Source organism: Macaca mulatta, chromosome 19 (assembly GCF_049350105.2).
Source record: "Macaca mulatta isolate MMU2019108-1 chromosome 19, T2T-MMU8v2.0, whole genome shotgun sequence".
Classification (NCBI taxonomy): domain Eukaryota; kingdom Metazoa; phylum Chordata; class Mammalia; order Primates; family Cercopithecidae; genus Macaca; species Macaca mulatta.
The window spans coordinates 44096245-44121580 of record NC_133424.1 but is presented as its reverse complement, the minus strand read 5'-3'; the positions used below and the strand labels follow the sequence as shown (position 1 = coordinate 44121580).

At 47.2% G+C, this 25336-nt stretch overlaps 1 protein-coding gene across 5 annotated transcripts in view; it reads right to left on the bottom strand.

Annotated features, from left to right (window-relative positions):
- Positions 1 to 25336, bottom strand: part of TDRD12 (tudor domain containing 12) — a 106722-nt gene that overhangs the window by 3637 nt on the left and 77749 nt on the right. For 4 of the 5 annotated variants that reach the window (XM_001087212.5, XM_077982053.1, XM_077982054.1 and 1 more), the window contains 10 exons: positions 25115 to 25229; positions 24369 to 24502; positions 24005 to 24225; positions 19454 to 19553; positions 16482 to 16666; positions 15353 to 15563; positions 13073 to 13165; positions 11292 to 11464; positions 8122 to 8190; positions 4920 to 5029 (listed from right to left, as the gene is read on the bottom strand). In XM_001087212.5, coding sequence (XP_001087212.5) covers positions 4920 to 5029; positions 8122 to 8190; positions 11292 to 11464; positions 13073 to 13165; positions 15353 to 15563; positions 16482 to 16666; positions 19454 to 19553; positions 24005 to 24225; positions 24369 to 24502; positions 25115 to 25229 — 1411 coding nt within the window. Of the gene's footprint in view, positions 1 to 4919; positions 5030 to 8121; positions 8191 to 11291; positions 11465 to 13072; positions 13166 to 15352; positions 15564 to 16481; positions 16667 to 19453; positions 19569 to 24004; positions 24226 to 24368; positions 24503 to 25114; positions 25230 to 25336 lie in introns of all 5 variants that reach the window. The other variant, XM_077982052.1, reaches the window with a different exon arrangement.

The following is a 25336-nucleotide window of genomic DNA, read 5'->3' as shown; positions in this document are numbered from 1 at the left end:
AGAACAGTTAGAAAAAATTAAAACCGTCACATAGGTAAACAAAATTTAAAATTTTTTATTTTATTTTTGAGACAGAGTTTTGTTCTTGGTGCCCAGACAGAAGTGCAATGGTGCAATCTTGACTCACTGCAACCTCCGCCTTTGGGTTCAAGTGATTCTCCTGCCTCAGCCTACCAAGTAGCTGGGATTATAAGCATGCACCACCACACTCGGCTAATATTGTATTTTTAGTAGAGACGGGGTTTCACCACGTTGGTCAGGCTCGTCTCGAACTCCTGACCTCAGGTGATCCACCCACCTTGGCCTCCCAAAGTGTTGGGATTACAGGCTTAAGCCACTGTGCCTGGCGTAAAATTTTATTTTAAAATAAAAACAGCCTTTGACAAGTATTAAAATTAAATGACCAGGAAGTAAAGTCACTCATTTGAAAAAGAACCTCATTGCAGTGGCTGGCCTTGCATACAAACATGCAGACTTCTCTGGGGCTGTCTTGACCTGCCAGGATGCCCTAAGGACAACTTCGAGGATAGCGGCCAGCACATACAAGGAGCCAGTGCTGGACATGACATATCCTCAAACAACGCAGTGTGAACTTCTCAATCTCCAGCAGACAAGGCTTCCATCCAAACACCAGAGCAAGAATGTTCACATCTGCTGGAATCACGGTAGCCTGAGATGGAAAGCAGATCCACCCTCTGTGGTTTACTCGTGGTATACAATACAACGGCAAAGAAACAGACAGACTCCCGCTGGGAAAGCGCCATGCTCCGTGTCACGTGCAGCCTGCCATGGAGTGGCCTCCGGAAATGAGTGCACTGACCCAGTGACCTCAAGAACCTTGGAGAGCACAATCCCCAAGCCCTTCTGGGAGAGACGAGCAGAGGAAACCCAGGGTGGCCTGGCCTGATCACAGACGCTGAGACTAATCCTAAACACAGAGCTGTGAAGCTGGGGTGTGAAGGAGGCGGTCCTGCCACCAAACAAGGACAAGACACCGCTTCTGGGAGCAAGCGGCCAGGTTCCTCCTTGGAGCCATAAACCAAAGAGGGACTTAGGGAGTCTCCGCTGACTCGAGGTTGATTTATCCAAGGTTGAGGATGCGCCCTGGGAAACACAAATCACAGGAGTGCCGTGGCCTCTGCTTTTCCAAAGGGGCTTCCTAAACATCGGTGTCTAAAGGGGAAAGCAAGCTGGAGGGAGAAAGGGCGATGGGGGGCGGGGCAGGACAAAGACGATCATGCATCCCCTCTAGCTCAGGAAAGCGACGTTTTACACAACATAAAGTAACATGTGACAGCAGACATATAGGACACGGGGCTACGACCCGGGGCTGTGAAGTGACAGCTGTCTGCTTGGGAGCAAAAGGCAGGCAGCCTCAGACCCAGGTCCAGTGTGTAACTTCCTCTTTGGCAGAGGGAGTTTAGGGTCCCAAGATTGTGTTTTGCTGGCACAGAGCACAGCTACAGCTGGGAGGAAAAGAGCACGCAGCAGCCCCTGAGCCGGGCTACATGCAACACAAACAACCCCACACCCACGTCCTCCAGAAGCCCTGCCTGGCACAGTGGCGTGTGGGTGGCGCGTCTGCAGAGGAGGGCACGGGGTCCACCTGAGACCGACCACCTGCCGCAGGGCTGGCAGACACTGCGGAGGAACGCCGCCCTAACTGTGATGAGCCTCTGAAGCTCAGGCCTTGCCCCTCACCAGCGTGTGGCGGCACAATGGATGCATCTTACTTTTCTAGCCACAGGGAGACACTGAGTATCCAAAACCAGAAACCCTGCAGGAAGCCAAGGCAAGAAGAACCATGAAGAAAGTGCATGACATTTTCCTTCACCTGCCTGAACCTGAGCAGGAGCCCAGAGACGAAGTCTCTTCCAGCTGAGACAGTCGGGGTGGGGGGTTCCCCTTTACGGTGGCTCTTCCAGGAAGGCGGCCAAGTGCCTGGTGGCTGCAGTGGACATCTAACAGCCAGAGCTTCCCAGTAGAGCTCAGTAAACAACTGCATGTCCTCCAAGAGCTATGGTTTGGGGGACCCACCTGGCTGCCCTGACGTCCCCCTTGGGCCCCACAGCAGGCTCTATGCAAAGGGCAAATCAGCCAGTAGCAGGGCCTGCGCCAGTGCAGACCCACTTCAGCCCCACCTCTGCAGTCTACTGGATCCCGGTCTGCTACTGTGGAATAAACACTGCTCTGGGAAAATCCTCTTAATGACAACTGTTGTCCCAATGACCCTGTTCCTCTGACCAGCTGGCTTTGCAAATTCTCTCTTTCCCAGAACTCCTCAGAACCCTTTTCCAGTGGATCCCACACAATGAAACCAGCTGCCCCGCACTGTAGTCGAATCCAGGGGCAAACTTTATGAAGAGAAGGTGTATGTGCATTTTAACAGCTACATCCAGTCCCCCACATACCACTCGGCTCCGGAAGACCCTTTCTCCTCACCTGCACCTCTCACCTCACCAGCCACAGTCACTGCCAGCAAGAGCAGCACATGGGACTGTGATGAAGAACCTGGGTTTGGACCGCAGCAACAGTGAAATGCATCTAAACTCATCCTTCCAGAGGACCCCCATCCTTCACAACAATCACCCCCAACCGACCCCCCCCCCGACCCCGCCAAAAAAAACGCTGTGTGGGGAAATGGCTGGAAGAACTTCCTTAGGAAACAACTTCCAAAACATATCCAGAGATGCATGGGAATCACACAGGCAGTGGGCAAGACGGCCTTCGTCACAGGAGCCACCTCTGCGGCTCCTCCTCCCGCACTCTCCATCCTCAGTGAGGAATGAACCTGTCAGGGAGCAAACCATCTTCTGGGGCTCTCAGCACCTCAGCTGTGTTATCTGTGGGTTTCACTGTCTCGGGATGCATATCAAAGGGAGCAGAGCCGTGCAGGGTCCACCCTCCCAGGATCTTAGCCCGCCCTCCTGGGAAGCGGAATGAGGGACCACAGCAGGGGCGCAGAACATCGGTGGTGTGGAAAGCTGGAGCTCCCAGCATTGGAGTGTTGGAGACTTTGTCTAGTCATGGGATGAGTTTTTCAATATATGTTGTCTAGTCATGGGATGAGTTTATCTGGAGACTTTGTCTAGTCATGGGATGAGTTTATCAATATATGTTGTCTAGGCAATTTCTACGATTTGTCAAGACAAGGAGCAATGACCTAACCCCATTTCATAAAGACAATGAATATCAAAATTAAAAGGCCACACGAAGGTAAATTCCAGTGACGGCAAATGGTCTCCTCACCTCTCCTTTCCTTCTCCCTCACTGACTTCCCCTTCCACAAGGGGCTTGGCTTTTGTCCCATTTATCTTTTCTTTTCTTTTTTTTTTTGAAATGGAGTCTTGCTCCGTCCCCAGGCTGGAGTGCAGTGGCGCCATCTCGGCTCACTGCAAGCTCTGCCTCCCGGGTTCACACCATTCTCCTGCCTCAGCCTCCCGAGTAGTTGGGACTACAGGTGCCTGCTACCACGCCCAGCTAATTTTTTGTATTTTTAGTAGAGACAGGGTTTCGCCGTGTTAGCCAGGATTGTCTCGACCTCCTGACCTCATGATCCGCCCACCTCGGCCTCCCAAAGTGCTGGGATTACAGGCTTGAGCTACTGCGCCTGCCCGCATTCATCTTTTCTTTCTTTTTTTTTTTTTTGGAGATGGAGTCTCATTCTGTTGCCCAGGCAAGAGTGCAGTGGTGTGATCTTGGCTCACTGCAACCTCCGCCTCCCGGGTTCAAGAGGTTCTATTGCCTCAGCCTCCCGAGTAGCTGGGACTACAGGCATGTGCCACCACAGCTGACTAATTTTTTTGTGTTTTTAGTAGAGACGGGGTTCCAACATGTTGACCAGGCTGGTCTCAAACTCCTGAGCTCAAGTGATTCACCCGCCTCGGGCCCCACGAAGTGCTGGGATTACTGGCCTGAGCCACCGCGCCCAACTAGTTTTTTTTGTTTGTTTTGTTTTTTGATAGTCTTGCTCCGTCGTCCAGGCTGGAGTGCACTGGTGCGATCTTGGCTCACTGCAACCTCTGCCACCCGGGTTCAACTGATCCTCCTACCTTAGCCTCTTGAGTAGCTGGAATTACAGGTGCCCACCACCACGCCCAGCTGATTATCTTTTTTCTTTATGGCACCTAACTCAGTGCCAAATTCATACACATCAGAAATGTCTGCTAAGTCTGTGCAATTAGCCTGGCCAAGGTCAGCCAACTCTGTTCAAATGCCAGCTGCTCCTCTTTGCTGAGGTGCGGTGCAATAAAAGTGAGCCTAGATGTAAAGTCTGGAGAGAGCCATGCAATATGCAAATACTTTCCAAGATTAAGAAAAAATGCCACCACTTGCAATAATACAGATTAATTTCACAGACAATGTTGATTGAAGGAAGTCACAAGAACATATACTATAGGCTGGGCAAAGTGGCTCATGCCTATAATCCTAACACTTTTAGAGGCCAAGGAAGAAGGATCACTTGAGGCCAGGAGTTCAAAATCAGCCTGGGGAACACAGTGAGACTCCATCTCTATTTAAAATAAAAGAATGTATTCTATATGCTTCCAAGTCAGCAAAACTAACGGCATCAGAAATCAGAATGGTCAGTGGGGAGGGTTCCGGCCAGGAGACTGCTGGGGTCCTGGAAATGTTCAACAGCTCAGTCTGGGTGCTGACACACACACACACACACACACACACACACACACTGCTAAGCTGTTCACTTAACATCTGTGCACATCACTGGATGGATGGTAGACCTCAAACTACAAAAACAAAACAATGGGGGCTGACCTGCCAAAAATAAGAACAGTTAGGTGATATCAGTTTATGTCATCTTCTCTACATTTCATCTCAAAGTGGAAAGTCTACATATTAGCAATTTTCCAGACATTAGCGATTTGAACTTAACCATCTTTTGAAGAGCAAGTACTCACCAGGCTTCTGGTTTTCTGAGCTCATCTTGGACTCAGCCCCTCCTTCTGCACCTGTGTCCTCAGGCTGGGGGCTCTGCAGGCGAGTGGCATCTTCTGCTGTAGGAGGCATCCTAGACGGGAGAGGCGGGGCTAACACCTGGCTCTCTAAAGGAGCTGCCCAAGTGGCAGAGGGAGGCAGGCAATAAATGACTGTGACGTGCCTGTGGCCCTGGAGTCAGACCCACACAGAGCTTATGACTCATTTAAGATGCCCCAGGCAGCCCGTCAACTTGGTTCCTTCCGATGAGGATGATGGGCAAGCACACAGGACCAGGGAGGCCTTCACTCTTTACCAAGGTGGTTTCCCTTCCATACTCACTGCTGCACACTTCAAACAGGACCAAAGGACAGAAAGTGACAAGCCAGTTTCCTGCCTCCCCTGACCCAGGCTCTGCGGCCATCTTCCCAGAGACCACCCCGATACCAGTTTGGGCCTACTTCTAGAAATATTCTTCACATAAAAAAGAAATTATTGCCTTCTATACCTCTCTATCTAAAACACATGGACAGACACATGCATTTAAACATACGGGAACCTACTAAATTCAACGTGCTGCCCCATATTTTATCCTGCTTAGTAACTAACTAGATTACTTATTTTAAAATTTTAAATTGTGTTATTCTTTTGGTTCTTTGAACAGGTAACCACATTCATGTGGTTCAGTATTTTAAAAGAAGTCAAATTTGGCTGTACACTGAAAAGCTCCTCTCATCCCTGCTCCCCAGCCAGCCAGCTCCCTTCCTCGTGGGTGACAGTGTGACTCGGATTTTATACATCCTTGAAGAGACAATTCAGGCCTAAATGAGCAAACCTACACACACACACACGCGCGCGCGCACACACACACATATGCACATACATGCACACACATGAGGAGGAGTGTGCTGTCTTCTGACAGCCACACACACACACCTGTGAGAAGGAGGGGTGTGCCTGTCTTCTGATGGGCCCAGAAGAAGCCTCTGGTGCAGCACTTTCCAGATTCAGGCAGCAAGCGTCCCCAGCCACTGCCCCTCCCCAGGCTCTGTGCAGTCGCCCACCCTCTTCTCCTTCTCTAGATCCTCCCCTGCTAGGTTGGTTCCTTCCTTCCTCATACTCACTGAGCTTTGACTCTCCTCAAACAGCAGCAAACCAAGAGCCTTCCCCAGCTGCTTTCCTGAGCCCTAGGTTTAGACTTTCAATAACCTTAAAAACTGGCACCTCCATAGCCCACCTCAGCCTCTCCTCCTCTGCCATGGGCTGTGCCTGGGAACCACGTGTCACTGTCCACCACACCAGCATCCCCCAGGCACCAGGGCTCAGACACACAGACCCACACTCCCTAACATCTGCCAACCGCTAAGTCCTGTGGCTTTCAGATCTGCTGGTCACAGTATGAAATATTCTCGCCATTCCTCTCTACCTGTCAGGATCCCCCATTCTCCAGGAGCTGTCTGAGATGGAGTCTCTCCTAGCAGGCTCCCTATGAAACCTCACAGTGCTCATACTGCTGCATGCTCTGTGTTCATGACGACGGGTATGTTAAGCTCTCTTAACTACAAAGCTACAGTGCGAAAGGGGCTGTGGGAGCCTTTACACAGATCTGGGGCTCAAAGTCGGTGCTTCCCATATGCCACCAAACCTCATTTTGGTTACATCTACTAAACTTTAATGACATCTTCATTTCTAAAACAGTATCTCAGAAGTATGGGAAAATTTTTCTTTTTTCTTGAAAGTGGATGGAAACTACCCTGTATCCTAATCCTATATGTATCCATTTTTATTAAGGTAAAAAACTAAAAAACTTTAGACCATACTATGTTCATCTTTGTCTTTTTTTTTTTTTTTTTTTTGAGATAAGGTCTTGCTGTCACCCAGGCTGGAGTGCAGTGGCACAATCACGGCTCGCTGCAGCCTAAACCTCCCGGACTCAACCAATCTTCCCACCTCAGTCTCCAAGTAGCTAGAACTACAGGTGTGTACCATCATATCCAGCTAGTTTTTGTATTTTTAGTAGAGACTGGGTCTTGCTATGTTGCCCAGGCTGGTCTCGAACTCCTGAGCTCAAGCAATTCTCCTGCCTCGGCCTCCCAAAGTGCTGGGATTACAGGCATGAGCCACCACACCCGGTCCACATTATTTTAAATCCTCCTCCTTTCAGCTGCAACTCAGGAATCTTTCAAGGTCACCAACCACCAACAGCCCAGCAGGCCACTAGCCTAGCAAGTCACTAGCCCAGCAGGCCACTAGCCCAGCAGGCCACTAACCCAGCAAGTCACTAGCCCAGCAGGCCACTAGCCCAGCAAGTCACCAGCCCAGCAGGCCACTAGCCCAGCAGGCCACTAACCCAGCAAGTCACCAGCCCAGTAGGCCACTAGCCCGGCAGGCCACTAAACCAGGAAGTCACTAACTCAACAGGTCTCTAGCCCGGCAGGCCACTAGCCCAGCAGGCAGGCCACTAGCCCAGCTGTACATCTTGGTCCTCACTCACTGGGTCTGCAGCTGCACCTGAGCTAGCTCATCACTCCTGTCCGGGACATGCATCCCTCACCCACCTGCCTCTCCAGGCTTCCCTCCACCTGCTGGCTACAACGTCCCCACCCTTCACGCTCCCCAGCGGAGACACCAGGGCTCACCCCCGGACCCCTCCTCTCACACCTCTGGGGCTCCCAGGCCCTGCCACGAGGGCTGTGCTCTTGCCACAGATGCAGACTGGCTGGAGCCCCGTCAGCTCCAGCAGAACACACTGAGAAACCAGCGGCTTCTCAGCCTCCACAAAGCCGCCTGGTCCAAGCCTCCATCCTCCTGTCCGAAGCTCCTGGCACAGTCTTTGTCCCCTACCCTCCCTTGAGTCTGTTCTCAACACAGCAGCCACGAACCATCTTCTGTTCAAGTCACCCCTCTGCTCAAAATCCGCTCATGGCTCCAGCCTCTGTGGAGAAAGAGCCCATTCCCTGCAGTGGCCACAGGCCCCGCAAGACCTAGCCTGGCACCTCTGGGTCCCTGTATGCTGCTCTGCTCCGGGCACCTTCATCCCTGCTCCTGGAACTCACCACCAAGTCCTTCCCTCAGCTCGTGGGGATCCTCCCAGGCGTCCGTGTGGACCGTCCCTCACTGGCTCCCCCTCACACATGGCCCCCTGTCTGGCGTTCTGGGAGGAAGCTCTGTGGTGTTCTTACTCACCCCTGCCCCTCCTGCTCCTTGGATGGACGATCCTGGTCTTGAGCAGGCCTGGTCCCTGTCACCCTCGGCCTGGAGGAAGCAGAGCAGACTTCATTTGCAAATAATCATGTGCGTCTGTGGAGCCTGTCTGGGGACAGTGCAGGGGTAAAAGCACTTTTTACTTATTTATTTATTTATTTATTGAGATGGAGGCCTGCTTCTAAAGCTACCAGGCCCTACAGACCCCAGATGCCTGGGTAGGCCGGGCCGGAGGAGACGTGGAGAGCGAGAGACTGGGGAATTAGGATGTTTAAAAGCATTCGTGTTTATGGGCCATTTAGAATAGCACAAGCGCACAGAGGCATGCCCGGAAGAGCCCCGAAGAGACCTGGAGTTTGCACCTCGGGCAGGGTCAAGGAGAGGACATGGAGAACTGCAGGCCTCGGATGTAGCTGGTGGAACAGGCAATGGCTGGTGGAACAGGCAATGGGGCAGAAGCTGCAGGAACTGGATGGAGGGTCCCCAAAAATCATGCACAGGATACCCACAGGGCCCAGCAGCTCCACTTCTGAGTAGCAACCCCAGAGAAGTGAAGGCAGGGGCTCAAACAGGTATGTGTACGGCCGGGCGCGGTGGCTCAAGCCTGTAATCCCAGCACTTTGGGAGGCCGAGACGGGCGGATCACGAGGTCGGGAGATCGAGACCATCCTGGCTAACATGGTGAAACCCCGTCTCTACTAAAAAATACAAAAAACTAGCCGGGCGAGGTGGCGGGTGCCTGTAGTCCCAGCTACTGGGGAGGCTGAGGCAGGAGAATGGCGGGAACCCGGGAGGCGGAGCTTGCAGTGAGCTGAGATCCGGCCACTGCACTCCAGCCTGGGCAGCAGAGCGAGACTCCGTCTCAAAAAAAAAAAAAAAAAAAAAAAAAAACCGGTATGTGTACACCTGTGTACACTGTACACAGGAGCACATCCACCACAGTCAAGAGGGGCAGCAGCCCAGGTGTGCACAGGCAGATGAATGGAGAAGCGAAACGTGGTGATCCATGCCATGGAGGACAAGTTTCAAAGGGAAGGAAATCTGACCCGGGCTGCAACACGGGTGGACCTTGAGGACATTCCACTGAGATGAGCCAGACACAAAAGGGCAAACAGTGGACGGTTCTACTGAAAGTGCCCAGGATTGGCAGATTCTTAGAGACAAAGGAGAGTAGGAGGCCTGCGGGGGCAGACTCTGGAATTATTATTTAAGGAGTATGGAGTTTCTGTCCAGAAGATGAGCAAGTTCTGGAGATGGAGAGTGATGATGGTTGCACAGCACTGAGAATGTCCTAAATGCCACTGAACTGTACACTTAAAAAGAATTTAAATGGCAGCTGTTGTCATGTGTATTTTGCCACAATAAAACACATGCAATTGAAGGAATCGCTGGGAGTCTTTTTAGCTGTGCTAACAGTGCTCTCGTTAAGTTTTGGGAAACCCTGCCGCTCTCATCCCTGCCCACACGTGGTGCATGTTTTCCTTCCTTCTCTCGTTCCCCTCTCTGGTGGGCTAGGCATGCTGTGGTGTTACTCCCTGGACTTTTAGGAGTTCCAGCACCTTCTCATATGGTAATTAGGCATCCTGAAGTTGCTGCTCATGTCTTTTGCCAACTTTCTTAACAGATGCCTGCTGTTTTCCTCCTAACTGGAAGGAAGTCTTGATACAGATCCTTCCCCCTCTGGAGCTGCCAGGATCCCTCCTCAGAGTGACTGTCACAGTCTCCCTGATACCCTCCATGGGAGGAGACGCTGGTGCAGCCAGTTTGGAACACTATTGGGTAGTAACTCTAACTACGACTTAGTAATCCCATCAGAAATTTATTTCTAAGTGTATATATTTGTAAAAGACATGTATGGTAATGTTTAAAGCACCATTACTTGAAGTACCCCAAACTGGAAATCTCCCCAGTCAACAGTAGAATGGGTAAACAAATAATGGTATATTCATACAAAGGAACATTATGTAACTGAGAATTTAGAGAATTTATGCCTCCTTTGAGCCTAGCTTCTGTAACTCACCATGGTGAGGGGGCATACTGTCTAATTCCATTCAAAGTACAAAACTGGGGAAAACCATCCCTGCTTTTCCACATCAGGAGAATGGCTCCTGTTGGGGAGGGGGAGTAGCTAGAGGGAGGGGAGGCTCTGAGCCAGGCTCTGTTTCTTGATCTGGGCTGGTTACACAGGTATACTCAGGAAACACATCACGTCTGATGTGCGCACTTTTCTGTATGTGTGCTATTTGTCAATAAAAAGTTAACGATCCTTTCTGTAAGAGATGCAGGTGAAATACTATATTTGAGATCGCTTTATAATACGCCAACAAAAGCAAGTGTGGGCTGTGGTAGAGATAAAACTAGATTTTCAAAATCTTGGTCATTATTACAACTGAGTGATGGGTACATGGAGACTCGTTAAAAACTCTTCTACTTTTGGCCGGGCGCGGTGGCTCACGCCTGTAATCCCAGCACTTTGGGAGGCCGAGGCAGGCGGATCACAAGGTCAGGAGATCGAGACCACGGTGAAACCCCGTCTCTACTAAAAATACAAAAAATTAGCCGGGCGCGGTTGTGGGCGCCTGTAGTCCCAGCTACTCAGGAGGCTGAGGCAGGAGAATGGCGTGAACCCGGGAGGCGGAGCTTGCAGTGAGCCGAGATCCAGCCACTGCACTCCAGCCTGGGCGACAGAGCGAGACTCCGTCTCAAAAAAAAAAAAAAAAAAAAAAAAAAAAAAAAAAAAAAACAAAAACAAAACTCTTCTACTTTTTTTTTTTTTTTTTGAGACGTAGTCTCACTCTGTCACCAGACTGGACTGTAGTGGCGTGATCTCGGCTCACTGCAACCTCTGCCTCCCGGGTTCAAGCGATTCTCCTGCCTCAGCCCCCTGAGTAGCTGGGATTACAGGCATGCACCACCACACCCAGCTAATTTTTGTGTTTTTAGTACAGACGGGGTTTCACCATGTTGGCCAGGATGGTCTTGATTTCCTGACCTCGTGATCCGCCCACCTCAGCCTCCCAAAGTGCTGGGATTACAGGCATGAGCCACCACTCCCAGCCAACTCTTCTACTTTCATAAAACATGTCCTTAACACTTGTGAGTTGTATTTCCAAAAAACAGCTCTTCCAAAAGGGAGACAGAAATTCACTTACGGGGTCTGGCTTAGGCTTTCTTCAAAAGCTGGTATCTTTGCGTCTTCACGTAATTTTTTCAGTTGTTCTATATGTTCTGGATTATCAATGCCCATTCCCATGGACAAAATTTCAGCTCGAACATTATAATCAATGACAGAGGTTTTTAAATTGGAAAGGTTTGTAATGTGCACCTTGAATCAATGAAAAAAATTGAACATTAGGAGGAGTCACTCTGAATTTTAACTGAAGCACAGATACTCTCACAGGGCCTCTCTGGTTCATCCTGCCACGTCGGCTGCACTTCGGCGCTTGCCACGATATGCAGGGCTTCCCATGGCAGCATCTGGGTTGCTTCATACCTGAGGCTCCATCTGAATTGTCCAGGCCTTGCCCCATGCCACAGAAATATGGGCAGGTGGTGGGGGGGGGGTGGCAAGAGCAAATCTGGGATAAACCCCTAGTCATGACCAACTTGCAAATCTGGGATAAACCCCTAGTCAGATGCATAATTCTTACATCTTTCTCATTCTTTCTCAACTCTTTTTACCTCCTGAGGCTCAGCATCTGCCCGTGCCTGGGAAGGGCCTAAGCCAAGAACCTGAATCCTGTTCTGGCCCATTTCTTCTGTTCGTCTTTTCTGCAACCAAAACATCCTCATCCATTTCCATTTATACAAAATTAAGTAAAACACAAAAATCTCTAACAACCTGGCCCTGTTGGTGGTGGTGTGGGTATAGGAGGGGCCGTCCCTTCCATGGTGAGGGTGGAGGGTGCTCCAGGCCTGCCTTGCCTGGGGCCTCTTCCCAGGAATGTGTGCCCACCGGGGAATGTGTGGAGGAGCCTCTCTCTGCTCAAACTGGGTGGGAGCAGGAGCAGGTGGAGACGGTGAGGGCAGGTCTGTTTCCCTCTGGCTGCCGTGAGCACTGCCACACGCACTGCAGTGTGGACACATCCACCCGGTGGTTTTTTTTCTTTACTTCAATCTCTTTTAAATCTCCACTTAATAAAATTTCTGCTTTTCTCCCCCCAACAAAAAACAAACACAATAATATCACAGCATCAACTAAGATGCCCAAATCTCCTCATTTACCTGCATTTGTAATCCATATTTTCTCTTCTGAAAACCATTTTCTGCTTAGTCTTAAACCTTACATCCAAATTCCCCTTTTAACATGTTAAAACTTTTCCAACCTCATAAAAATAACTTTCAGCAAAAGTTTTTATAAACTGACTCTGTTAAATCTTGTAAGTATTCATAATAAGATTTAAGTGTAACACAGCAGAACTGTGAGTGGAGTGGAGCTCCTGGGGAACAAGCAGGGAGGGTGGTGTCAGCAGCCGTGGAGAGACACAGAGGCCGGTTGAGGGGCTGCTCTGCAGGATGGGGGCTTCGTGGGCTTTGCTCCCAGAGGGAACCCAGTGCCCAGCACTGCTCCTGGCACGTGGCAGGTGCTCAGTAAGTGCGTGGGGAATGGGCAAGTTAGAAACTGTCAGCATCAGAGAATGTCACATGGAGTCCTCACAAAGCTTTGTTCAGCTGCATGTGTGTGTGTCCGTGTGCCTCACATACGCAATGCACATGTGTGCTGGGGTTACAATGTAAAATGTTCCCCTGAACAAAAACTAAACCCACAACCCAATTCATGACCCAAATAACATGAAAAACACCTCTCCCTAACAGAGCCCCAAATAAGTCACCGTTTCTGTGCAGCAGTCATTCAAGTGACAGCTTAGAATAATCTGGATAATTTTAGTGGCCCATTCAAACAGATTTATTTTTAAGAAAAATGCATACTTACCATTGGATCAATCCAAACTGTATTTCCCAAAGCCAGGATCACTTTTGCAACATGCAATTTTCCAACAATTTTATGATGGATGTACCTAGTAACCTGAAAAAAGCACTTAACATTATTTTAGGTGAGGCTTCAACAAAATACCTTATTTTGTATACACCATACAGTTTGCAAAATATTCCATGTATTTCCTTTGAGCCTCACAGTAACGCTATGAGGTCACAGAGGTCACCACCCCCTTTCGTCCACAAGGCTAATAGCAGAGTTTAGTGAGGCAGATGTGGAAAGGAACTCGCCCATGGTCTCTTACTAGTGAGTTCCCAGAGCTCAAGGCAGGGTCTGTGCCTTTGGGACCCAACACTGTACATTTCCCTCTGTGGTCATGCGTGCCCCATCTCCTCCATCACCTGCCAGTCTGTCTTTAAAGCACAGATGCCTGTTTCTTTGAAAGCTCAATGAAAGTGAAGTGAAAGTTGTTCCTCCTGCTCTGAGGCTGTCACTGCAATGGAGCGGCCTTGCAGCCAGTGACACTGGAGCTGAGGGCCTGGTCTTTTGTGTACCCCTCCCTGAGTAAATGGCTGTTGTTTTCTTTCCTTCTTTTTTTCTTTGACACAGGATCTCTCTCCACCACCCAGGCTGGAGTGCAGTGGCATAATCATAGCTCGCTGCAGCCTTGAGGGCCCCAGCAATCCTCCTTCTTCAGCCTCCCCAGTAGCTGAGACCACAGACACGCACCACCACACTTGGTTAATTTTTAATTTTTTTTTTTTAGAGATGGGGTCTCACAACGTTGTCCAGGCTGGTCTTGAACTCCTAGGCTCGAGCAATCCTCCCATCTTGGGCTCCCAAGGATTACAGGTGTGAGTCACCACGCCTGGCCATGGCCGTTTCCTCTCAAGGAGGAACACAACAGGCAGGACCTGTCTAAGCAACCTCTCATGCACATTTTCACATGAACAAAGCAGGGCAAAACGGACCTGCCCATTTCCGTCCCCCTTGCACTTGGTGAATTAATTCGGAAGAACGGACACAGGAGAAGCTTTCTCCATTCCCACAGAAGGCTGCTCCTTCGAGGGAGACTTTCGGTCAGTCATCTTCACAGGTCAGGTGTTTCTTGGGGAAAGGACTGTGACTTTCTTGCTGATGACTACATCCCCAGAACCCAGGAGGGCACCTGGTACACAGGAGACGGTCATTACAAAGAAGGAACACCACTGCCTTGTGATAAAGGCTCCTTTAACTAAACTTAGAAGAGTAAGGTTGTGTGTTTATCCTGCATCATGGGATACAATAAAAGTGAATGCAATAAACATGCATTCACTTGTTTATTTCCTGGATAACGTTTAACTTTGTTTATAACCCAAACTGTTTTTACTTTGCCAATTGCAATGACTTATTTCATGTCCCATTTGTCGAATTATGCAAAATGTAACCTTTCCTTGGAGAATCGGAGCACTTAGCAACACAACTCATGCTCCAGTGATGGGCAGGACTGGCTGCAGGTCTCTCCCTGGCCACAAGGGCTGGGCCTTCCCACTCCACTTGGACGGCCACGTGAGCCCAGATGGGGTCCCCTTCTGTGCCTGTGCCTCAGCACGAGTGGTTCTCTTTGCTTTCAACGCCCATCTGTTCTACTTGGTGACATCCTAGTTATCCCACGAAGCCCAGAGGAAACAACCCTTCCTTTGGCAGCTTTTCTGGCCTCCATCTCTCCTTCCTGGCCCATCGTCCCTGCCCCAGTGGAATCACCTGGCCTCTCCTGAGACCACCCACTGTGCCCCCTCTTTGGCTGGAGGGTCCACTTTTTCACTTTTTTTCTGTTTTTTGATTTGTTTTCTTTAAGAGACAGGGTCTCGCTCTGTCACCTAGGCTGGAATGTAGTAACACGATCATAGATCATTACAGCCTCAACTTCCTGGGCTCAAGGGATCCTCATCCCTTGGTTTCCCAAACTGTTGAGATTATAGGCCACAGGGCCCAGCCTGGAATTTTGTAGGTGCTTCCCCTGCTTAGGCTGATGGGCAATTTATTTTACCGACATCCCTACTTTATACCGATTCTGTGAGCGTAAGCACAAGGTTAGTGGCGGTGGCAGTGTTGCGGCTGCCCAGCACCTCTCTGAGGGCTCAGCTGGGATGTTCACACACTGTGGGGATCTGAGCAGACCGCGCTTTCCCTGCCCAAATGTGACACTCTAAATCCAGACAGGCCTCAATTCTGTGTATATTCTGGGTTAAATACATTCTAAAAGTCAACACTAGATAAAAAGCCAAAATAACCCACCTTCGGATTCCATTCCATTTCATTGTCTGCAGGTTTCACCCTACAGACAATAAACTCCACAGCCTGCGGGGGAAGCGCGTGGAAATGTTCTGGGAGATATAGCAGCTGGTCTCTTGTGACAAGTCCTGTCCTGCCTTCGTCAATGAACTCTACGAGGATGTCATCCAGGGCCCAGGCGTCTTCTTTTTGGCTCACTTCCAACACCTGAACCCTGGAGAGCAACATGGCATTGGTTCAACACAGAGATTCCAGAAAGGACTGTCTTTGCCTCAAATCACCATGAAATGGAAAACATATAAAAAGACTCCGAAACGCCATGATTTTACTCTATACTAGAAATAAAAACTAAGGCCTTCAGTAATTCAAGTGGTGGATTTGTTAAAGTATACATAGGTATAAAAACATGTACTTTTGAATAAGAGTAAATCCTTTTATCTAACAACATAATAAAAATTAACATAGCAAATTAAAGTCACAAAGTTTTTTTCTTTTTGTCTTTTTTGTTTGTTTGTTTTTTGCAGAGACAAGGTCTTGCTCTGTGGCCCAGACTGGAGTGCAGTGGCATGATCTTAGCTCAGTGCAGCCTCGACCTCCTGGGCTTAAGCAAACCATTCACCTCAGCCTCCCACAGTGCTGGGATTACAGGCATGAGCGACGTCACCTGTCAAGTTTCAAAGTTTCTGAATTCAAGGTTATCACCAGGTGGCGCCAGGTGTCGATTTAAGGGAAGTGGGTGCAAACAAGCATGTGATTCAGACTGACCAGGTTGGAACGAACTATGCCAGGTATCGAGTTGACCTGACACCACGTTCGTAACATTGCCAAGGCTGTTTTCTTATCTGTAGAAAGGGAATGATGCACACTTGATAGGAACTTGGCAAGAATTAAGTGAGTTAAAGATGTATGTGTATGTTGCACACAGTGATGGCTCAACGGGTCACGGTGTCACCACGCTCAGGAGCCTGGGGAAGAGTTTCCCACGAAGAACTGGAGCAGATCTGGGGGTAAAACCCCGCTGTCACCAGGCTCACATACACACTCAAATGGACAGAGGTGAAAATAGGAACTCAATACCATTTAGTTATCGCATGCTTCAAAACTTTACAGGTGAAATAAACAGATATGTTACCTGTGAAAAAGCGTTTTTTCTGCTAATCCATACAATCCAAACTTCTCCACCTTTTCCACAGTTGTTTTATTAGAATCCTTAAAATACTCATTCATTTCAGCATTGAGAGTTGCATAAAGATCCATGTGTTTATCAATTATACGGCCAAAGTAATTTGTTGCATTCAAAATGTAAAAAGGTATTATCTGAAACATATATAGTAAACATGACCAGGAAACAAACTTAGTCTAAACTGGAGATGTACACACTCCCTGTATCTGCAGAAATCAGTACCCAACCTAAGAAACCAAAGCTTAGCAACGTGGATTTAGAAATAAACTAGGAAGCTAGCCAAAAAGGCAAGGCAAAACCAATACCTCACATAGTCACAAAGAATTAGAGTTTCACTTTAAATCTAATGGAAGATTTTTTTATTTTGCAAATTTCATTATTTTAAATCTTCATTATTAGGTATAAGTGTTCCTTTGTTTACCTTCTAACTGCACTTTTATAGAAATTCTTCTTAAAATAGCATTGCTGTCTCTTGAGACCTTCCAATCTTTTTTCAGGTAACAAGACACATCTTATTACGAGCATACTGTTTACCAGCTTCCAGGGTTGCAGGGATGAAACTGTGTCCTACAGGGACCCTCGGCAATCCAGAAGTGGACAGAGAGGCCACAGCTTGCGTGTGCTGGAGAAGACAGCCCTTCACAGGTTAGAGTAGGCACGGGGACCAGCGTGTGAGAAAGAAGTTAGTGTGCAGAGGGCAGAGACACTCTGCATGAAGGCAGGGAGCCCTAGCTGCCCAGAGCAGATGCCAGGAGTGAGAAGTAGGCACTTGGCAGGATGGGGGAGAGGGCCGGGCTGGAGACACCCACAGGCACCAGTGTCTGTGCCTGTGCGGGAGGAAACAGAGGGAAGCAACAGACCTGAGAACAGAGAGCTCTAGAAGAGGCAAGAGGCCCTCCCTGGAAACAGGCTCAGCCAGTGTGATAAGCGAGCCTGGAAGGCTTCACCTGCCTCCACAGTGGGTGAAGGCTGGAGCCCCTGCAAAATCTCTACACTGTCCCTCCAGGGACAAGAGGGATGAAAGAAGAGAAAACCAGGTAAGAGTTCAGGAGGGGAACAGGGCCAGGGAATCTCAGAAATCTTAGACACTACATCACCATATTCATTTTATACAGTACATAAACAACAGAAATGGGAACTCTGTGAAATCAGAAAAGTTACCCTGACCCACACCTCCTCCAAAATGTCAAGAAAACAAATTCTATCCAAAAACGAGCAGCAGCAAAGTAACAAGGTTAAATCAGATATGAAGTCATCATAAAATAACAAAATGTATAATAATATATAAAAATAAAATAATTAAAAAGAGAATAAAGAGCAGAAGAACCATCCCTGCAGACAATGAAACCTGTTAGAAAGATACATCCAGCCGGGCACGGTGGCTCAAGCCTGCAATCCTAGCACTTTGGGAGGCCGAGACGGGCGGATCACGAGGTCAGGAGATCAAGACCATCCTGGCTAACACGGTGAAACCCCGTCTCTACTAAAAAAAAAAAAAAAAATACAAAAAACTAGCCGGGCGAGGTGGCGGGCGCCTGTAGTCCCAGCTAATGTAGTCCCAGCTACTCGGGAGGCTGAGGCAGGAGAATGGCGTAAACCCAGGAGGCGGAGCTTGCAGTGAGCACTCCAGCCTGGGCGACAGAGCAAGACTCCGTCTCAAAAAAAAAAAAAGAAAGATACATCCACAAACAGATTAAAACTATAACCTTCAAGAAACACTGCATTTAGTTTGTTAACTAAGAAAACAATACATGTATAAAAGAGTAACAGATCAGAATTACAACAACTTAGAAATGAGGTGACAGAACGCAGGAAAGAGTTAGAAATTTTTTTTAAAAAATTCAATAATGAAAACTGTAGTGGGTTGGATGGTGACTCTCCCAAAAGAGGTATGTCCATGTCCTAACCCCCAAGGTCACTGTGACTTTGACCTGACTTGAAAACAGGGTCTTTGCACAGGTAGTGAAATCTGCAGACCAGGAAATGGCTCTGGGTTATCCAGGTGGGCCCTCCCTCCAATGAAACATGCTTTATAAGGGGCACAGAGAAAAGGAGGTCATGTGAAGATGCAGGTAGAGAGAGAGCTACAGTGGCTGCCAGCTGAGACACAAGGACGCTGGGCGAGACAGGCCAGGTCACCTTCTGGAGGCTGTAGAGGGGCACAGCCCTGCTGACACCCTGATGTTGGACTCTGGCATCCAGGAACATGACAGAAGAAATGTGTGTGGCTTTAAGTCACTAACTCGGTGGTAATCTTTTACAGCTGCCTAGGAAATTAACACAAAAGATACTGCCCTAAGGGAAACAGGTGAAAGGGAGAGAAACTGCATGCTCAAAAAGAAATGAAGAAATTAATAAAAAGGGATTTGAAAGAAAATAAAAAAAATCCTTAACTTGGCAATTCTCTGCATCTTATTACAGAATTTTCCTCAAAGAAATTATCACGAATGTCTTGAAAAGATTCATGTAATCACTGTATTATTATTATTATTATTTTTAAAATTTGTTTGTAGAGACAAGGTCTCGCTATGTTACCCAGGCTGGTCTTGAACTCCTGGCCTCAAGTGATCTGCCTGCCTCAGTCTCCCAAAATGATGAGATTACAGGTGGGAGCCACTGTGTCCAGTCACTGCATTATTTTTAATGGCCCCCAAATAGAAACATTTTCTGAAAATATAATTGAAAAAAAAATCCTTAAACTGTCATCCATTACTGAATTTGATCTTGGCTTATAAATAAGCTGGGGCCCTGAAATAAGGCGCCTTGTAAGGACGCATGCCTCTGGTTGGATTAATGGTGGTATGTTAATACTGATCACTGGAAGACATCATTACATCTACTAAGATCCTGCTTAACAAATAAAACACGTTTATTAACATGACCATTCGTCAGAGGACACAAGGATCTTTAACCGAACCTACTTTAATGTATCCAAATGAAGGTAGGGCTTGGCTGGACAGTTTCCTGGGCATGTCCGTTTCTGGATTAATACGGTGTCGGTCAGGACAGATCCTCTTGTCTCTGAAAATGAAATGACTAGATTTACCATAAATAAGTAATAATTGTTAATGTGAATTTTAATGCTTTCTTCAGAAAATTAATCTGCAACCTAAATCAGAGAACTTTTATTCCAAACACCCTAAAAATTGAATAACCACATTAAATATTTCAGATGACATTAATAATATATAAATAAGTACAAATGGATTTTACATTTTAATTAACACTGAATACACTCAGTAAGTTACTTCATTATTTCTCCAGCAAACTTTTTTTATTTTTTTTTAAGAGTTTGGTCTCACTCTGCTGCCCAGGCTGGAGTGCAGTGGCAAGATCATGTCTCACCACAGCGTCTTAACTCCTGGGCTCAAGAGATCTCCTCCCACCCTATTTCTCTAGACATTCTAAAATGCATTATGTAAATGGACAAAATATATTTTCAAAATAAAGACTGAATTACAAATATATTGCCATAATACACAACAAAGGCCAATCGACCTCTAACCCAGAAGCCATTCCTTAACTACAATGCTGCTTCCACACTGAGAAAAAGTTGAAATTGTCATTTTAAAAGTCAATATTTGAGGCTAAGCACTGTGGTTTGTGCCTGTAATCCCAGCACTTTGGGAGGCCAAGACAGGCAAATCACCTGAGGTCAGGAGCTCGAGACCAGCCTGGTCAACATGGTGAAACCCTAACTCTACTAAAAATACAAAAATTAGCTGGGCATCATGGCGGGCGCCTACTTACAGTCCCAGCTACTCAGGAGGCTGATGCAGGAGAATCGCTTGAACCCAGGAGGCAGAGGTTGCAGTGAGCCAAGATGGTGCCACTGTACCCCAGCCTGGGTGACAGAGCAAGACTCCATCTCTAAATAAATAAATAAACAAATGAAGTCAATATTTGGCTGGGGATGGTGGCTCATGCCTGTAATCCCAACACTTTGGGAGGCTGAGGTGGGCAGATCACTTGAGGTGAGGGATTTGAGACCAGCTTGGCCAATATGGCGAACCCCATCTCTACTAAAAATACAAAAATTAGCCAGGTGTGGTGGTGCACACCTGTGACCCCAGCTACTCAGGAGGCTGAGGCACAAGAACTGCTTGAACCCGGAAGGCGGTTTCAGCGAGCTGAGATCATGTCATTGCACTCCAGCCTGACTGACAGAGCCAGAGACTGTCTTAGAGGGAAAAAAAAAAAAAAAAAAAAAAGTCGGTCTTCTTTAAGCATAAATAGAAGTGCTGCTAGTAACACATTTAATGTACCATAATTCAAAAACGTTAATGTCAACAGTTATCTTTAAATTTAATCCAGCAGCTACGTATCAGACACCCATGTCCCAGCCTCAGCTGTCTGTGTATCAAGCAGTGGTGGTGTGTCTGGATCAGGCAGAGAAGCCCCATGACTGTCAAGGTACCCATGCTCTCCAAGCTGATCAACACAATCAATGCAGTCCCTAGCAAAATTCCACAAGGTTTCTGAAGAAACTAATAGGCTCATTCTAAAATATACACGGAGGCCAGGTGGGGTGGCTCAAACCTGTAATCCCAGCACTTTGGGAGGCTGAGGCAGGTGGATCAGCTGAGGTAAGGAGTTTGAGATTAGCCTGGCCAACATGGTGAAACCCTGTCTCTACTGAAAACACAAAAATTAACTGGGCATGGTGGCACATGCCTGTAGTCCCAGCTACTCAGGAAGCTGAGGCGGGAGAACTGTTTGAACCCAGAAAGCGGAGGCTGCAGTGAGCTGAGATTGCGCCACTGCACTCCAGCCTGGGTGACAGAGCGATACTCCATCTCAAAAAGAAAAAAAAAGATACAAAAAATAAAATGTATGTGGAGGTGCAATGGATTTAAAATAATAGTCAAACAACCTTGGTGAGGACCAAAGCTGGAGGACTCGTACACCAGCTCCTAAGACTTGCTATGAGAAAGTGTAGTACTGGTATAAAGTTAGACCAATAGGCCAATGTAACAGAAGAGAGTCCAAAAATGGACCACATATACCATCACCTGGCTTATGGCAAATGCATTAACGCAGTGAGAACCAAATGATATTTTAAATAAACGATGCTGGAGCAAACCATTATTTATATGGAAAAAATCAAACCTTGCCCCAGATTTCACATTACACATATAATTTTTTTTCTTTTTTCTTTTTTTTGGACATAGGGTCTCATTCTATCGCCCAGGCTGAAGTGCAGTGGCACAATCACAGCTCACTGAATCCTTGACTTCCCAGGCTCAAGCGATCTTCCTACCCCAGGCTCCTGAGTAGCTGGGACTACAGGCATGTGCCACCACAGCTGGCGTGTATGTGTGTGTGTGTATAAATATATACACACACATATATGTACACACATATATAAATATACACACACACACACACACATACATATACACATATACGTGTGTATATACACACACACACACACATATATATATATATATTATTATTATTATTATTATTTTTTAAAGAGACCAGGTCTCTGTGTGTTGCCCAGGCTGGTCTTGGAACTCCTGAGCTCAAGTGATCCTCCCACTTCAGCCTCCCAAAGCACTGGGACTATAGGTGCGAGCCACCATACGTGGTCATACATACAAACTAATTTAATATGAATTGTAAGTGTAACTGTGAAAGCTAAAACTACAAAGCTTCTAGAAATACAGGAGAGTGCCTTCATGACCTTGAAATAGACAATTTTTTTTTTTTTTTTTGAGATGGAATCTCACTCGTGGTCCAGGCTAGAATGCAGCGGCACAATCTCTCACTCTGTCACCCAGTCTGGAGTGCAGTGGTGTGAACTTGGCTCACTGCAACCTCCGCTTCCCAGGTTCAAGTGATTCTCCTGCCTCAGCCTCCTATGTAGCTGATTACAGGTGTGTGCCACCACACCCAGCTGTTTTTTTTCTTTTTTTTTTTTTTGAGACAGAATTTTGCTCTGTCTCCAGGCTGGAGTGCAATGGCGTGATCTTGGCTCACTGCAACCTCTGCCTCCAGGGTTCAAGTGATTCTCCTGCCTCAGCCTCCTGAGTAGCTGGGACTAGAGGTACACACCACCACGCCCAGCTAATTTTTGTACTTTTTTAGTAGAGAAGGGGTTTCACCATGTTGACCAGGATGGTCTCCATCTCTTGACCTCATGATCTGCCTGTCTCAGCCTCCCAAAGTGCTGGGATTACAGGCATGAGCCACTGCACCTGGCCGAGATAGGTAAATATTTCCTATAAGCACACAAAAAAGTAACCTGAAAATACTTCATCAGGCTGGGCACGGTGGCTCACGCCTATAATCCCAGCACTTTGGGAGGTCAAGGCAGGCAGATCACGAGGTCAGGAGATCAAAACCATCCTGGCTAACATGGTGAAACCCCGTTTCTATTAAAAATACAAAAAAATTAGCCAACTTGGGAGGTTGAAGCAGGAGGATGGCGTGAACCTGGGAGGCGGAGCTTGCAGTAAGCCAAGATGGCGCCACTGCACTCCAGCCTGGGCGACAGAGTGAAATGCCATCTCAAAAAACAAAAAACAAAAACCAAAAAACTTCAACAAAATGTAAAATGCCTGTTCATCATCAGCAGAGTATTAAAAGAGTGAAAATGCAAGCCACAACTTGGAGGAGACATTCTCAGTGCACATATCACACAAAGTACTTACGTTGGGTATATATAAGCTACTCCCCCCACAAACCAAGAGAAAAAAGATAAACACTCCCTGTAAAAACCGGTCAAAAGACCTCAACAGGCACTTCACAAAAAGAGGATGGCCAACTGTCCCACAAGCCTATGAAAAGATATTCAACTTCATTAATCATTAGGGAAATGCAAATTAACATCACAATGGTTTACCACTCCACCCCTACCAACATTAAGTGCTGGTGAGGGTAGGGGACAACTCAGGCTCTCTCAGACAGTACTGACCAGACCAGAAAATGGCCAGATGCTTTGGAAGAGTTAAACGCATGCCTACCCCATGACCTGCCACTTGTACTCCAGAGCACCCAAGAGAAATGGGTGCACATTTCTACAAAAGACATGGCCAAGAGTGCTCCTAACAGCTTCAAACATCTTAGCCTGATAGTGGAAACCACCCACAGGCCCATGAACAGGAGAATGGATACACACACTGTGATACAGTCATACAACAGAACACTGAGCTACAAAACAAACCACAGATACACACAACAACACAGACGAAAGTCACTGACATGAGGCTGAGAGAAAGAAGCCAGACACGAAAGAGAACATACCACGATGCCATTTCTATGGAGTTCAAAACCAAGCAAAATTAATCAACACTGACAATCCTGCAGAGGGGAGGGCACGTGGGGAAGAGTGCGAGGGAACCCCCGGGCTGCTCCCTCAGAGTGGGTGGTGGCTTCTACAGATACATGACAATTCACCACATTGCACCAGTTGTGCACTTTACTGCAGGTTATACATCAGTTTAATTAGAAACAAATCACTAGCTTACTTGCAAAAACCAAAAGCCTTCAGATACGGACAAAGAAGTCTTCCAGCTTTCTTATCCTCTTTGGCTTCCAGAACTCCTGCGGTGAACTCGTACAGCTCTGCGGGGACCTTGGCGTCCGCTCGCTCCAAGTAGCGCAGGATGCCCACTGCGTGGCTCGCATCTTTCTCCGTCAGCAGCAAGACAGATTTGGCTTTCTTATCTCCCTGTTCTGCAGGAGAACCCTGAAAATTGGGGGTGAATAAACCCTGAAAATTGGGGGTGGATCATCTATATCCCAGTCTGACTGAGGAAACCTTGTGGACTGAGCTTATCATGACACAGAAGATGCCAGTAGAATATGGAAGAGAATAAAAATTCACCAAACCTGTTCTGCGTGAAAATGATCAGACATGCAATACAGGCGTCCACCAAACACTTTCGGTGAGGCAGGGAAGCTGAAGTGAATTACACACGTGGCATCGGTGATGGCCAAGAGTGGGACGCAGTCGTCCGTGAGGGCTGCAGAGAGAGAGTCTGACAATGTCACATGCGCTGGAGTTACCACACATACTTTAACCAGCAGTTCCCGCAGCCACACTGCGGTAGATTTCCGTATCACATTTTACTTTTTTGGATGCAAAGAAACTTCTTCCCCATTTTTTCCCCAAAATGCCACAGCCCAGTGCTTAAATTCCAGAGAAAAGTGGTCTCCTTTTTGGCCTGAAAAATGTCTCTTATCACAAATCCCAGTGGCCCATATATTTTTCACTTATTCTATACATGTTGACTTTTATATTTTTAATATTAAATTTAGCAATCATGCATGACTATATATATATATATATAGCTTGAGGCTCACTATCATAATATATATGATCATATATATTATATAATGGTGGCTGCCCACTGACGTGAGAAATTTACCTCAACATCAAAATCTTAGTGGAGGTTAATTTTTCATTTTGAAATTAACATCCTGGCTAACACGGTGAAACCCAGTTAACACTGCTAATAAACTCTTAGTAAACCTGGGGAATAATGAGAAATCTGGAGACGAGATACATAAATGAATGAAAGATAGGATTCCTAGCTCAGCCTTCACAAAATAGAAATAGAAATTAAAACACTTACCTAATATAATTTGAGAGCCAGAACTTAACTTCTTCCACTGTTCTAAAACATTTTGTAAGTTAAAAATCATCTCTTTATGCATCTTCAAGCAAAATATTGAATTGCTTTCTACTACCTAAAGATGAAACGAAAGAGGCCAGGCCACAGTCAGGATATAGGCTGGAAGCCAATTGTTCCATCAATAATTGTCAATGTAAAGCACTTTAAATGATTTCTGAGGGC